At 29.0% G+C, this 17,724-nt stretch overlaps 1 protein-coding gene across 1 annotated transcript; it reads left to right on the forward strand.

Annotated features, from left to right (window-relative positions):
- The first annotated feature begins 2,387 nt into the window (after positions 1-2,387).
- On the forward strand, positions 2,388-9,549 carry LOC145946203 (neprilysin-4-like). The gene is made up of 15 exons (XM_083055728.1): positions 2,388-2,424; positions 2,712-2,917; positions 3,124-3,357; positions 3,453-3,569; positions 3,915-4,059; positions 4,123-4,264; positions 4,356-4,446; positions 4,551-4,724; positions 4,832-4,944; positions 5,030-5,088; positions 5,159-5,210; positions 5,294-5,364; positions 5,427-5,581; positions 5,787-6,014; positions 9,391-9,549. The coding sequence occupies exons 1-15, from the start codon at positions 2,388-2,390 to the stop codon at positions 9,547-9,549; spliced, it is 1,983 nt and encodes a 660-aa protein (XP_082911854.1).
- Positions 9,550-17,724: the final 8,175 nt, after the last annotated feature.

The raw sequence follows: 17,724 nt of genomic DNA on the forward strand, positions 1-17,724 counted from the left end.
TTTGATAACAGAAATATTATTGCTAATTGTGCTCTCACACAATGCACAAAATAAATTGTATCTAAATCTATTTACCAATGGTAAAACAAAGTATAATATGTTCACATAAATGTCATTATAAGTAAATTTGTACATATAATTGATTATAAAGTTGTAATTGTTAATATATCATATATATCATTTTGTCTTTTTGATTTGTAATTGTTAATATATCATATATATCATGTATGTATGTCAGTCTTTTAGTGTAAAAATAAGAATTAATATTTTACATTTTGTGAAATGTTTGTAATCACGTTTCATTTTAAAGATCAGAAATAAACGAATTTGAAAAAAGCAATTTTTATATACTCCCCAACTCACAATTCATACTAAAAATTTATTAAATTTCAGAGCTATTTCGCAAATCATTGTTTGTTTCACCTTTATTTATTACTTTGATATAATTTACTTTTTATTTTGACATAATTCTCTCAGAAAATAAACACACACATACAATACCTATTGCTTGAAGTATCATTTATCGAAGAAGAACGCGAAAAAAAGATGTATATGTTCCTATTTGATCGTCGTTAAAGCAAAGTCATTTCTATTTGAGTTTCAAGAGTAAACTATACCAAATAACGAAAACTAATTTTATTGCCCAGTAGGCATATGATCGTCGTATTGTTCTGGCGAATCATCGAATGATAAAAGGATGTTCCGTTTGTCGTTACTGTAAGTCATATTTTCTTTTAACATTATTTCTTCCTAGCGTATCATATATTACATTCTATCAAGTCAAAGTTTAATTATATGCATCAGGTTTACGTAATTACACATGTAATGAATTATTTATAACATAATGAGTTTGCTTTGTAGTGATGCTTAATAATATTATACGTGCAAGAGTATGATTTTAAAATAAGATATAAAAATAATGATAATAAATTAAAAGATTTTCTCTTTATCGCCTTGCTACGAGATGTTTTTGAACCTACTGTGATTATATGCTTATAATTACACAATCCTAACGATGATTGTCGATTATTGATTTGGTTCCCGCGTTTCCAGATTATTCTGTTCAAAATATCTAGCATGTACATGAATGGACATAATTCCGATTTTTTCAATTCGAATTTTTATTGATACCATGCAAATTCATGATCACGATAATGATGATCCTTTTCAAAGACGGCAATGCATTGTTTCTTTACGTTCCTTCTTGAATATTCTTAAATAAATCAGTTTTTGAATTGATCAAAGATGATTCGTTTTGCAGATATTTCTGGATAATTATCATAGGAGAATTGAGAACTAATGATAATAAACGAGACAATTACTATGACAAAGATACGAATGGATGTTACAATGAGGAGAAACCTTACGCGAAGTATGAGAAGGAATCTAACGAAGAGTGTGAGGAAAAATATTTTCCGCTAAGTGATTCAATCGGTATGTGTTAATACATATCAGTATAAACAAAAACATAATATTACTATTTTACTGCTTTAACTATTCTATATATTATTATTATTACATATGAAATATAATTAGAATATTTTAATGTTCGCATTTCAAATGGTTTATAAATAAAATATACTTAATATCATATTGCATCTGTCAACATTAAAGCACAATTTCAAGAATAATCCAATTAATAATAATCGTGATATTACTGTAATAAACGAACTTGATTTATTTCTTAATATTTTTGTATGTTAGAGATTTATTCACATTTTGTAATGTAAAAATTATTCTACCATTTTTTTTCACGATACCAAACGTTATATTTATATTCCAGACTTAAACTGTTTTTATTTATAATTATATAATTACAATACATACAATATAAAATATAATATATAAATAATAACAAGAAACATTATAAAATAAAATTAAAATTAAAAATATAATGAAAGTGTAATGTATCTAATTCTTGAGGTTCAAGCCACATTTAACATATTAATTTTTTCCGATTTATTAAAAAATAATAATATATATATATGTATATTAATTAATGTATACTTAAATTAGTATTATTTTATTTCTTGAATTTAGATTATTTCTCGAAAACGCAATTAATAAACACACTTATAAATAATTCCATCAATCCTTGCAACAATTTTTACGAGTATACCTGCGGTATTTGGGACAGTTCTTTGATGTCGTCTACAAAGAACTGTAACCAGTATATCTATTATCGCCTAAATAGTATGTATTTGTTTATTATATGTAGTAATATATAATTAAAATTTTGTACACAGATACTCTGAAAAACATCTTGCATTATATTGAATTGAAAATTTAAGACGATAAAATTGTAATAACGTAATTTTATACATTTATTCTTTTTTTTAGAGCTTCTGAAAAAAGAAAGCAAATATGATCAATTGCCGTTCATAAAAATGGCCAAACGACTTTATCAGTCATGTATAGATGAAGGTAGAAATGTATTTTATTATTATTATTATTACTGTTATTGGTATTATTATTATTTATATTATTTTATTCTTATTAATTTCTAAATTATTTTCATCATTATTCTTTTCAACTATTAATATATTCAGCAATTTAAATATTTCAAATTCTTAATATTAAACAATTTTAAACTAAACTACATGTGTGTTTTAATTTGATTTAATAAACAAATTAGGTAATAGTAATGTGAATAAATTTAGACAATATGATTTGACATCATCAATTTTTCGTATGTATCGATCGCGTTGCAGACGCTCTTGAAAAAAGAGGATTGAAACCTATGCAACAAATGTTAGATGCAACTGGAGGATGGCCAATTCTAATGTCTGATGAAGAGTGGAACGCGAAAAATTATCCTTGGCAACTGGTGGACAGTAATTATTTTAAACTGTACTCCTTTTCAACATTTTTCGACATATCGTATCAAACTGATTATGAAAATGCTGGCATACTTATGGTATATCTTTCTATTTACATATACCTATATGAATATGTATTTTTGTGTGCGTGCGCGCATATATGTATTGTGTATACGTCTGCATAATTCTTACAAGCTTTAAATTATTATGAAAGGATTACAAGATTTGCTGTATGCGTTATACGTAATCGGTGCGAGTAATGCAATAACAAATACCAACATATTTAACACAAATATGATTACAGATACGTCCATTTCCTCAATATCCTCTCAGTAAAAAATTAAAAATTGATATACAACAATCGCCTTACGATCTGAAGACAGCAAATCAAATAATATTGAATGAGACCGGGAAATACAGGAAGACAATAATGAAGGTGGTACGTGCTTTCGCAAAAGATAAAGGAATTAAGATTTCAAATGAGAAGCTGCGGATGAATGTGAAAGAATTAATTGAATTCGAAATAAATCTAGAAAAAGTAATTATTGACATTAACGTTATGTAAGAGTCTTTAATGTCAATAATATAAAAGAGAAGTTCTAATAAATTCACCTGTTTTTAACATTTTCATAGATCGTTGGACACATGAAAAAAATCCATGAAATAATCCCTACAACTGGCGAAAAAATGACAATTGCGCAATTACAGGAATATTACGACCTTGCTGGTGCTCGAAGATTCACAGCAAAGGTATTATTATAAATAATATTATTTTTAAAATAATTACTATAAATACTTCAAACATTCTATTATTATTATTATTATTGTTATTGTTATTATATGTTGTTTGTTTCGAATTGTATATATTCAATTCCTATAAAATTTATTTAAACTTATTAATCTATTTGATAAATAAAACATAGCATAAATATTCTGCGCAAAAATGTATTAATATGTATTAATATATGTGTAACTTTTGTCAATCTTCTGGTCTGAAACTAAATATTAATATTTCAATATTAATATTTAATAAAATTATGTTTTTGTAATCGCATTTCTATTCACTGACGTTTATACACGAATTTATAATTTCAGATTAATTGGCTGCATACAATACAAATTGCTTTTACCAACCTTTTTAACAAAATTATATGTAATTCTGAAACTGTCCTCGTATTTCACAAAGAAATTTTACACGAATTGGTATATCTCCTAGATGCCACACCACAGTATGTAATCGGTAAGATAAAACAATATTCTTATTGCAAGAATAAAAGTTCATGCTTAACTTATTTCTCCACAGTGAATTACTTACAATGGCATGTCGTGCGAATATTTATGAATAACTTGAACAAAAAAATGAGAAATATTGAATTAAAATATTATTATTCACATGACATATATTTGACTAATAAAATTTACAATGAGATGAAACTAAAACAACGGTGAGTTTTGAATATTAAATTAAATGTATATCTTTGGATTATTTTAGTAGAAAATTTTAATCAAATCAAATATTTTTTTTTCCTTTTATAGATGGGTAAAATGTATTGAGGAATTTCAGATGAAAGATGCTTTGTCCTATCTCTATGTAAAAACGTATATTTCAGCAAATAACATGCAGACTGTAAACTTTTTATACATAAATTTCTTTTCTTCAAAAATGTTTATTCAAAATATGAAAAAGTAAATTTTTGAAAAAAAATAATTTTATTAATCTTTCTGTTTAAGGTATCAAGCATATTTGAAGATGTAAAAAACGAGATGATAGATTATATGAAATATTCAATGAGGCAAAATAAGTTGACGAAGCTTATGATACAAAAAATATACAATATATCACTACACATTGATTATCCTGAAGGGTACGATAATCAAACAGTACTAGCTGAGGTCTATAAAGGGGTAGGCATCTATCAATCGTATATATTTATATATAACATTAATTTGTTTGTAATAATTTATTCTATAAATAACATTAAATGCAAATAACCGAATTTGTCCGTTTCTAGTTGAAGATTGATGACAATTATTTCACAAATGTATTGGCTATCATAAAGAATAAAAATATATTAAGACCAAGAAATTTCCGTGAATCTAAGCATAGAGACAAGAGTTTATACAGGTTCGTTTTTATTATTCAAAATTACTTAACTTCAATCAAACACATGCGCAGTTCATGCGTATACAATAAAATATTATACTTATAGGTGGTCACTTGATCTTTTATCCGGCAATCCCAATTATGACGAACAATCTAATGTGATAAGTGAGTCTACAATTAAGATGACAATGTATTACATAAAAAAATTTATTTATCTTAATTGTAATATTTTCAGGTATACCTGCTGCTATGATGCAATCTCCATATTTTTCACTCAATGCACCAATGTAAGTGCACAAAGTACAGAATGTTACTAACAAAAGAGAATAAAAATCTTATTTATAATTTAAAATTATAATTTTTCTTTCAGTGCCGCTAATTATGGCGCAATAGGTTCGATTATTGGACAACTGTTGGTTCGCAGTGCATATTTATTTATTGGTGAGTATAACAATGTTATTTCCACATCTTTTTCTATCTCATTCATTTTATGAATTTTATAGAATCATATATCGACGATTATGACTATTTAACATTGAAAACTGAAATCAGACAAGCTTTTGAAGAAGGATCGTATTGTCTAATTAAACTATATCGCAAATCTTATATTCCGTATATTCTGTACATAATGAATAGGGAGAATCTAGAATATATTGAAGTATGTACATCATTATATCAATTTATGATAATAATTTGCTTGTTGTTGCATGTATTTTATTATTTTTTTCCAAATTTTTTTCCACATTTAAGCGCGAAAATATGCACAAAATTATGCGTGGCATATAGTCGCAATTAGTTTTCAGTTTATATTTAACAAGTTCAACAATTTGCGTCGATCAGATTTTCATTAAAATCAATTTCAGTTGTACGAAAATCTTGTTAAGGACGATATCGTCGCACATTTTATTGGCATACAAGTTGCTTCCGCGGCATTTCAAAAAAGAAAGACAATTTCATTACCGCAATTAGTAAATGGCTATCGAAGTTACAAAGCTACAGCCAAAGATATTTATTTTTATTATTACTTACAATCAAAATTACCGACAATAAATTTCACCGAGGAGCAATTGTTCTTTTTATTTAATACACTAGTAAGTAAGAAGTGTTCAAGTATGTGTGTATATACCTATATATTAAATATGAAAGCTTATTTTCAAACGTAATTTGTATATTATTATAGTAACAAAATGTATTTAGAATTTTTTTTATAATTTATGTTATTTTTTAATTAAAATTATTTTACATTATTTTATAGCTAATATGCGGGACGACAAATCCATATGAAGATTTGATTCTTATTGAATATGTTAAAACACAAATAGCTACCAATCTAGCTAGGATAAAGACTTTTTCTGAGGCTTTTAATTGTACAGGCTTTTGTTAATGAGCATTAATTCTAAATCAAAATGCAAAGTTTAGAATAATCCGACATATAAAGAGTATTTTAACTATGAACAAATTAAAAGAATCAGATGACAAATTATTAACAAAGATGAACCATCATCATCAATGGGACCCGAATGAATGCTGTAACAATGTTTATCCGAGTTTCGAGTGCTTATGTAATGCAAAAAACAGGAAATTATATAGACATTAGTTGATTCTGCGTATAATTTTTTTACTTCATTATAATTGGACTTACCAATCTCAAAATACAGAATGATCGTGAAGATAAAAATATTCCTCTTACATCAGATTAAGGTATATAATATTATATATATTATATAATATATATAATTATATATACATGTATATATACACACACAAACACACACGTATATATATACATATATATACATACATAGACACACACATACATATATTATATATATATATATATATATATATATTATATATACATATATACATATATATATATTATGTTATATATATATTTATTATATATTATATATTAATAATATATATATTTTATTTACATGTATACATTATACTTTTATGTAAACTTGTATAATTATTTCTTCTATCACCTTCTGCTCATTTTTTAGTGCAAACGATGCGTATAATAGCATTCATTCGAACTTTAATTTCTTAACAACAATTGTTTTAGAATTAGGAAAATATAAATTTGTAATCCTATAAATTTGTAATAAATGAAGGCGTTGACAATAATAATATTTTAAAAGCATAATTTAATGTCAAGGAGAGTAAGAAAATAAAGATTTTTAAATAAATTTATTTATTTATATTTATATAACATATTTATTCCCTGAATATACTATACTATTACTTTACTCTTTACTCTATACTATTACTTTATTATATAGTATATTAGAGTTATTTCTAATAACTGTTCTTTCCTAATTATGTTTTATAATTTTTACATAAAAGAATATCATTTCGAAGAGATAAATTAGACACATTGTCTAAAGTACTATATATCAAGGAAGATTACGGGAAAAGTAGCGGACGTGTCATTATTTGTAATTATTTTTTTTATCGACATCTGAATTTCAAAGATGACTAATAACACGAAACCTTTTTGCTTACTTTGAAAAAGAATACGTGGTTGATCTGCGTTGTATTGCTCTGAATTTTCGAACATAAACATGTCTCTTCTGTTGCTATTGTGAGTTATATATTTTTAAAGATATTATTTCATTCTTTTAAAGCGTGCCATATTATCATATTATATTATTAAATGATAAAATGTTTAATTACATACATATTATAAATAACAAACTTATACACTTGTATATAATTTATACTTGTAAGCATTGTTTAATGTCATTAATAGTGCTTAATAATATTAATATAAATTTATAGTTATTGTATAATAAAAAAAAAAAAATTGAAATATAAATAATGAAAAACAAAAAGAGTTATTGTTCTGAAATATTTCTGAAACTTTTGAGATTACGTTTTCCTATCTGCGCAGAATTGGCGATATCGCATGAGAATGACACATGTTTTGTTCCGGAGAGTTCTCGACCTTTTTCTTTAAAACATCTGATATTTCACATAGCGTGATCTGACATGATGTAATCTGGCATGACGTGCCAGATGGACGTGATTGTAAATAAAATTTATATCATAGGGACAATGCACACGCAAGCTGATGATATATTTTCAAAAGACATCGCGGTGCATCTTTTTCTTTACGGCATCGCCAGATCGATGTTCACAAACGAATCATTTGCATTTTACAGATATTTCAGTAGGAGATCTTGTACGACACAATACAATTGTGTCGTACAAGATCTCCTATTTGGTTCCTCCAATAGTTTACCCGATTACAAATGTTAAATTACGAAAATATATCATGATACAGAGAAGTGCATTATATATTTATGCATTAGAGCCAAGTATCGCGAAATTAGTATGTTTTAATAAATGTAATATGTTATATATATAACAGCGTCAAAAGTTTCGGCGGCGATATTATGTTAATATCAATGTATTAATATAAGATATATTAGATACAGATCAGATCTTTTTTTCTTTAAAAAAGTAAGATATAATAATATAAATGATAAAATAATTGAGAAAAAAAATAATACAAATGTAATGTATAACGTTATATGCAATATATTATTGTTACCAAATATTATTGATATTTAAAAATCGCGATTTACTTATTATCGATAAATTAATTTTCCAATTTACGGAGCAATAATAAGATCCCTCATATATCTTCATCGGCTTGAAATATTTAGATCTCTTTGAAAAATTGTGTAAAATGAATAAAGTCATTGCGTTGGACAAAATCTGAATGTTCCTTTAATTTGTTAAACTCCTGTCCTATGTGCATTATAGAATTGACGAAAACGTAAACGTAGTGTAAATATACGGAAGAGAAACCGTTTGTTTCAATTAAATTATCATGTGGATAACAAAACAATGCAAGGTAATCTCATAGACGTCATCTGTATAATTCATCCAAACGATATTCTCCGCGCAGCCTCTATTTCGGAGAGAAATATATATACGTGTGCGAGTGTGTGCAAAGGGAGAGATTATTTCGAATGGGTTAAGGTCGTCTCCAGGGCTTTTCTTTGGGCGATATATGCCGCGGTTCTGTAAAAAGTATGCAGAACGAAAGATGTTCGAAAAGAAAGAAACGATCGACGATGAACGACAATAGTGCGAGAGAGACGAGGACTCCCGAATAATTTATATGCCTTATTTTTGAAAAAGGTTCTTATCGATTTATTCAATGAAATTTTTATAACAACTTGTGCAATCCAAAATAAAAATTTTACTAAATTATTTATTGCCAAAACTTCTTCGCGTTTTATTTAATGTTCTTTTTTTATATTTAGGTGCATTATTTTGGTATCTCTTTTTCTCTCTTTTGTTTTTTTTAAAGATCTTAATATTGTTATAAGGAATTTTTATTAAAAATGTGATTGCAAAATTAATGTAAATTTTAATATTATTTTTAAAGACAAGATATATTTTGGTTTCATATGACGTTCTCCCAGTTTTATTCTCCAAATAATATTACAGAATAGACGAATTCGAGAGTGCCTTATATCTAACAAGATAGATCAAGGCTATGTCGACAATATAGTTATAGTTACTGCACAAAAAGTGCTTCGAGTCAATGGCGAAAGTCAAGATCACATCTTCTTGAATCTCTTTTCTGACGAACGAAGAAAGCAATGACGCGAGGATATGCGCGGCAAGTACAGGGTTTCTTCAAGGTTTCGAGAAAGGTCTCTCGGAAGGTCGCGATCAAACTGTGATAACAGTCTCTCGTTTGAATAACAGATATCTTGTACATTTCTCGCGCAAACAATTCCAGTAATTATTCAGTATTTTTGTTCCGCGAAATACCGTTCATTAAATCTCACGATCATATTCACGACACATTTTGAATATATAATTATATAATTTGTGCTCGCTAATTTCCTTATTCATCTTCCGCGTTAACTGTAAACACATTTGCGCAAAAGCGATCGTATTGGGTATCTTTTACAGCACGTACTTTGTGTCTCTCGATTACATTTCGCTCGAAGTGCGCTCCGTCTTGCATTTTTTTCCTCCCATTTCCCACAGAGAGATCTGGGTCGCATCGTCGAGTATTCACGAGGAATAGTATTTTGCTACCTCTAAACGAAAGAATTCCAATTACTCCCATTCCGCCGCCGCATTTATTTGGCTTGAATAACCTGTTCTATTGCGAAATGGAACAAAGAGTATAAAGAGAACCCGATAATCAGACGTATATCTATTCATCTGCACTAAAAAGCCGGATTGAGATAACAAGATTAGAGAAGGAATCTTAGGGAATATCGGCTCGCCGTCTGACATTCGCGGCATATTAAATCTCTACAATAGAAATAATATATAAAAAACAAAAAGAAAGACAAACACTAAACAATGGCTTAATCAGTGTGAATATACTTGCAAATAAAGTGTAATTTAAATATTTCTATATCGTATTCGTAGGTCGTTATGCCTTTAAACGTCTGCGAAAATATTGTTTTAGGCAAAAAATTGTTAATTTTTTTAACTTATATCTCTCTTTCTTTCTCCATAAACAAGTGGATTAATATTATTTTTGCAATAACTTATATTTAAATTATATCAAGCGGATTATGCCTATTCACACTTTTCGAAAATAATAACACTAGTACATTTTTCAGTAAAAATACATTTTTTTAAAATAAAACAATATAAATATTTTCTGCAAAGGAAATGTGTTTCGACGATAGGAGCCTTCGAAACAACAGAGAAAAAAAATGACTACACGTTTTGACAAAATATTTCTCGAAAATATAAAACATTTTTTATCAAAATTTTATCAAAATATTAGTCAGATTCGCGATGTTACAATAAACTCTGCTGAGTTTAAAGTTCAACTTCTGATTTTACACAAATTGTTTTTTTTTCCTATTTAATTTAATAACCGTGATTTTCGCGTTACTGATATTACATCATTAATTTTCTCTTCGCGTTAAATGAAATGACACATCTTACTTCGAATGACTACAACAGACTTGAAGAAACATCTTTGTTATTAAAACAGTCGGCTTGGAGTGGATGATCAAGCTAAAAATCTAAGATTGAATTTAAATCGATAAACGATGTGTAATATAACATGGTAATAAATCGTGAATCCCCGAATAATTAAACGTAAATGTACAGTAGTGTGAGCGAAATTCTGAACAATGTATAATTTCGCGTAGTGAGTAATTTCAGACGTAATTTTTTTCTCTCCACAATTACCGATTTCCTGCGGCCTTAACGTTCGTGCACAGTATAGCCTGATGGAATCTCGTTACAACTAAATTTCCTCGGAATCGTTCTGTTCACGGTTAGCGAACAAGATGTTGCGAGCTAAATTTTTCTTCGAGCGATTTCTATGGAAACAATTTAACGTTCTGGCAGAATGAATTAATTAATGTTGCACAACACAGTCGTTTAAAGGAGGAATAGGGGTAATATATAATTGTAAAAAAAGATCGAGATATTAATATTATATAATATAATATTATATAATATTGTGCAAAGTCGCTCTATTATATATAAATTTTTCATCGAAATGCTCTTTAATATCTAAAAAAAATCTTTCAAAATTTAAATTATCTTATTAGAACATCTTATTAAAACATCTTGCTCTGCTCAGACATGATTAATGATTATGTTCGATGATGTTTAATTTCATTTACCATGTCGATGTAATTATTTTGTCTCACAAAATTTTTATCAAAAAATTAGCATTATCTTATTTATATAATATTATCTTATTATATAATATTATCATAAAAAGCTATCACGGAGAGATTTTGTATAAATATATGCTTGTTAAATTATAATAATATACTCGCGCGTGCTTCTAAATATTACAATGCATTCTTTGAGCATTACATACTTCCTAGTAGTATTTTCAATTGTGTGAATTGTTCGATGTATTTTTTTCCCCAGGTTTTACCCACAATTCCATACGTCAGACAATTAATTCCTACATTGGACGAAATCGCTTAGCGTGCCGAGCAATTAAATGCGCGGGCCTCATGTAATTATCACGTCAAGCCTGGTTTGTTAAGGCCCCGCAGAGAAGACGGATTATCTTTTCTACTATTCCACTGAAGATTCTTTTCTTTTTCATTCCTGGCCTATTTTCAGCACGTAACCTTCATTTTTTGCTATGAATTTGCGACTGCGATATCACGCGATATGCCCGTGATGCATTAAATAGAGACATCCCTTTGACGGCTAAAACACAATCGTTAGCAGAGATTTAGCTCCCCGTTCGCGTTATTCAGCATTAAATGTAGATATCCGATTCTGCGTTTCATTTATGTAACGATTGCATCACATTATTAACTAACTTGTGTGTACAAAGTCGATATTATCGCATAAGTGTATTTATAACGATATTTTTTATTGCAATTATCGCATAAGTGTATTTATAACGATATTTTTTATTGCAATTTTAGATTGTAAGCTATAGTATTAATTTTTTTTAATTAAAAAATAAATTGCAACAAAAATCTCGGATAATACCCTTGCACATCTGATTGTGAGTACTCCAAAGCTAGTCCTTGAATCAATATGAGATAACATTCAGACAGCAAAACACTTAATGTTAAAAGTCGCAATGAGAGAGAATTTTGTGAATGTTGCGTTTCATTTATCTAACGATTGCATCACATTATTAACTAATTTTGTGTGTACAAAGTCGATATTATCGCATAAGTGTAACGATATTTTTTATTGCAATTTTAGATTGTAAGCTATATTAGTATTAATTTTTTTTTAATTAAAAAATAAATTGCAACAAAAGTCTCGGATAATATCTTGCACATCTGATTGTGAGTACTCCAAAGAGATAGTCCTTGAATCAATATGAGATAACATTCAGACAGCAAAACACTTAATCAACAGGGTAGTTAAATTAATCGACCACACTAGCCAATGAATTTGTCTAAGTTATTACTTTATCGACCATATGGTTGTGGTCTTTATAAAGTGGTCGATTAATTTAACTACCCTGTTGATTAATTTACTAGCGATATAAAAATAAAAAACATATTTTAAAACACTTAATGTTAAAAGTCGCAATGAGAGAGAATTTTGTGAATGTTGTGAATGCTATACACAATTTCACGCGCGAAAAACGTCGAGCATCTCAGAAAACGGTGGTCCAGCGTCTCTTTCGCAAATTATCTCCCGTACGATCGTCGAAATGTCATAAGCTACGTTCTAATCGCCCACGGGTAATTGCACAGCGCGATTGCTGCAGCGCAGGGTGCAACAATCGGAAGTTTTTGTCAATCAGTCCCCGATCCGATAGCCGCGTGCGGCGGAGGAAATTGCGAGATGATTGTCTAGCCGCAAGAAAGCAGATGGGGGAACGAGAGAAAGAGAGAGGAGAGGAAAAAATTAAGGGAAAACGTCGCGTATTGTCTCTATTCGCATGATCGGCGGAAAGATGCGCAACCCGTCTTTAGATCCGGTGCTGCGATTAACAATGAGGACGGATTTTCTCACGAGGCCCTGACATATTCCCGTCCGACACGATACGACGGGTAGCCTTGTTCTCTCGCGTATTTTATACGGGATGGCCCGAGGAAGATTGCGCGTGTCGCACTTTATCGTAGATAATGCACCATATCGTTGCATTAAATATAAATCATTGTGATACTATTTTATAGTATGAACTGCACACGATTTATACGCGCATTCTATAATAGTTAAAAATTTATAAAAAAGATACGGCATTCCCCATCAAATTCTTGATAAGAGAAAATAAAAGAATAGAGTACCTGACGATGAAAAGAACGCTGTGTGAGATATTCTCTCTATTTATAATCTCAATTTTAATTATGTGTAGTTATTATTAGTCGATGGACTAAATATATTATAATTTATAATACTTTTAATATCGCACACAAACATTAGAAATTGTGGATCGAGCGTCCACAGCGTATTCAGCCATTCATTGTAATGATTTATCTAGCGATACAAAGGTTGTCATGGAATTTTTCGTATTAAAAGATAATCGTGTAAATGTGTGCAAAGTGCGAAGCATGAAGGAAGAATAGATGATAGCATGCTTAATAAATTACACACTGACCAGCGAGCAACCCTCGCATTTAAACGTTTATATGCGATTTATCGAGATATCACAACACGATCATGTTTTACGAGAGTAGGAAATAGTAACTCTCCTTGCTAGGATATGATTAAGTCTCTCTATAGATGTAATATTCCTCTTTCTCACTTATACATACACATCGAGACAAATCTTTAGTTTATACTACCGTGTTTACCATACATATTTATGCGCAAATACCTTTGAAATTTTTTTACGACGTCAATGTCATCACACATATTAATATTAAATTCATCACGATTCTACTTTCTGTTACTTTTAAAATTTTATCCAGCTTTATCTTACAAACACTTGAATAGTTTGTATGTATAAGACGTAGTATGACGTGATATGTGCGGTGCGACAGATTAGTTAAACGCTAATCAAGAATGTGTTCTATCGCGTTGAGTACATTTCGAATTCCTATGCGATGCACATGTGGAAATTTTGTGCTCTGTATTTTTCCTACACGATATTTTTCTACTTTATATTTTTTGACAGATGTGAAAAAAAAGCTTAATTTTTTATGAAATATTAATTTTACATTAATAAAGACCACAGTAATCAGAATAGTAAGGTTTATAATCACAGCGATTTTTCTAACTAAAATTTTCTCATGCATATTTAATTAATAAATAGCTTTCTTTTTATTCTAAAAAACGCGATATTAATTATTAATATACTATTAATATCTCGAATATTATCGCAATTTGACATTCTCACACTCGAAACATCATATCCTATAAATATTTGTTTTCAATTTATTTGGCTTAATATCCTTGGACTTTCTAATTATAAATATTGTTTTCACACATGTAATTATTTTAATTACTTCATTATAATCCAGACCGAGAGATTTAAAAAAAATCGTACGCGAGCTGATTATCACACAATTGGAGGAGGTCAGGGCAGCCGTTTGTCTCCAATCCTGAGAAAGAAACGTCGGGTTCCTCTGCGTTTTCTGTTACACCGGGTGACCTACTGTTCCTTTCTCGGAGACGAGAAGAAACCGCGCCGCGATTACGGATGCATTATTTATCTATCTCCTCTCTTATATCCATCACCGCGAGACTGTTTGCCCGAGCGAGATATGTATATATATCTTTCTTATTCGTCCATCCTGAGATATCATTTCGAAGGATTATACTTTTCGCTGCCATCGATCACGCGATTTTTCCCTTTTGCTTCGGCACGAGGAGTGCGTCTATCGATCAAACCGCGAAGTGATTGATCGAGGCGCGTTGGATATATTGCACGATCCTATAAAAATTTGTCGAAAGCAAAATCGAGAGAATTAAGAATAACATCATCGCTCCTATATTGTTATGGATAATAGAGAAAGGGAAAAGTCGGAAGTGTATTATTCTTTTTTTTTCATTCAACACAGAGAGAAAGAGAAAGAGAGTAGCTGAACAGTAATTACGAATATGATTGCTTCTCAGTCACTTTCAGATCCACCGAGTAACGTTCCATCATTGCAAATCGATAACTCATCAGTTTTAATTTTATTATTTCTCTCATTTTTGAACCTAAATATATTTATTATCCTATCTCAAATTTTATAATAAAGTATTACACTGATTATTTCATTCTTCTCTCTTTCCTTTAATCTCTTACGTTTTAAAATTCCTAGCCATACAAATAATGCCGCTTATCGAACTTCTTTTTTTTTTCTCTATCATGCACTTGATGCAATTGTAAATCCGGTTCTCGCGGTTTCAGGAGGGTATTTCTTTTTTTCTCCGATAATAAGTCGCGTGACAGTGAACCAGTTTGCTTTTGGTTTTCTAACGCGACAAATCGACCATGACATTAAAGATCCGATCTGTCGTCTTTATCGTAATCATTGATTGTCAAAGGCGATAAATAATTCGCCGCTTGCTCCAATTAGCATTATCGGAAGTAGATTATCGGATAAAGAATAGTTTCTCGTGAGCATGTAGTGAAAGCATATTACAAAAATATTGAGATATAAAATTATACGAATAATTAAACCGATTAGAATTATGAATTACTAAGAATAAATTTCGTAATTATAATTAACGTTAAGTATAGTTAATTGCATTTAATAGTAACTAATTATATGTAATTTCTTTAGGTTTTCCGCTTCGCAGAGGAAAGAGATAGTATCTTCGTTTCTCGATGTCCAAATAAATACCGTCGGAGTCATCGACCCGCGTCGGCCACGACAATGTTATGCAAAATGCGGTTGGACGTAATGAGAAAGCAGTCCCTAGTACTTGTTGGTTCGATTACTTAATATCATTGTATATATTACGAGAAATCTCATCGGTGCTTTTTTGCTAATAAAACCTTCGGCTTATACACAGCGACATAATCTTCTCGAAGACACTGACAAGTAGCGACAATGATAATCGGGGAGATAAGTGATTGACGCAAAGAGAAGAGAACTTTTGCGATAATATGTAAATAAATACATGGCGTAATTAGTGTAATAAAATAATAAAAAAACTAATAAATTTGTCCACGTAAATAATTTTGATAAAATGTTTTCGTCAAATACGTTATGTTATTGCTATATGTTCATTTTTAATTTGCATTAATGATTAATGCAAAACAAGTCTTACAAATGAGACGATTTCACATAATTTTTTTGGAATCGTTGCCTTCTTTTTTGCAGAAATCAATTTGAATTTCGAAACTCGAATCGCGATGAATATTTATCCAAGTTTATCGGCAATTTGTACATATGCTTGTACTTTCAGATATATATATATTTGTTCATATGGTTAATTAATTTGATCACCAATCTCTAACTCGAAATATGAAAAATTACAGTTATATCATAGATACAAGGGGAAAGATAAAAAGTAATAAAAAAAAAAAAAAAAAGAAACGTAAAAACGCGGTCAATTTTCGGAATGTTTTAATTGTGTCATCGTACTTATATATCATCATCTTAAATAGATCATCTAATTGATAGTTAAATTAATTAATTAGCTGATAAATCTTCTGAACAATTAATATACGATTAAATCGCAGATTTATTTATCGTTTCAATATATTTAGTAGATGTGTTTCGCGATAAATTAACTTCTGTTCTGACACATTGTACTTGATATACTTGACCGTAATTTATTGTTTATTCGACATTATTTTATTGCTAACGATAAAATCGCTAGTGATAATTTACTTGTTTCCCTAACGATTGATACAAAGCATTTTGAAAGAATTATAAAATTGTATATTTTCATTATCATCAATTATTTGTCAATTTATTTTATACAGTAGTTCAGAAACGAAAATAAATAGATTAGAGAGATCAAGATCCTATAATTTTTGGCACTCATAAGTGAACCGTAATCTATTTTCAAAGTTATATTAGAATAAACGTCAAATATAAGTATAAGAAGATCTGAGGCACAAAATCTTTGGCCAAAATTCGATGTAAGATTTTTTCGACGTTATTAAATTCCAAAATTTTTTATACTATATACTTATATTAATAAAAATAAGTAAACACTCTCAATTTTTATGAAAATGGAATTTGTGTATTATGTAAAAATGTAGTAAAATAAAATTACTAATTAAAAATATTCACAAAGATATTAAAATTATAATACAATCGAAATTTGTTGGCAAAAATAATTTAATTAAAGCAATGCACAATTTCTCCATTCCAAATTAAAATGTAAGTATTTGTCGATGACTAAGTTTCGACCAGATAATTGGCAGCGTTTTACATAATATATAGAGTGCTCACTTATATTGCTATC

Source organism: Prenolepis imparis, unplaced genomic scaffold, assembly GCF_030444845.1.
Source record: "Prenolepis imparis isolate NDT839.2.m4 unplaced genomic scaffold, iyPreImpa1.0 SCAF_15, whole genome shotgun sequence".
Lineage (NCBI taxonomy): Eukaryota > Metazoa > Arthropoda > Insecta > Hymenoptera > Formicidae > Prenolepis > Prenolepis imparis.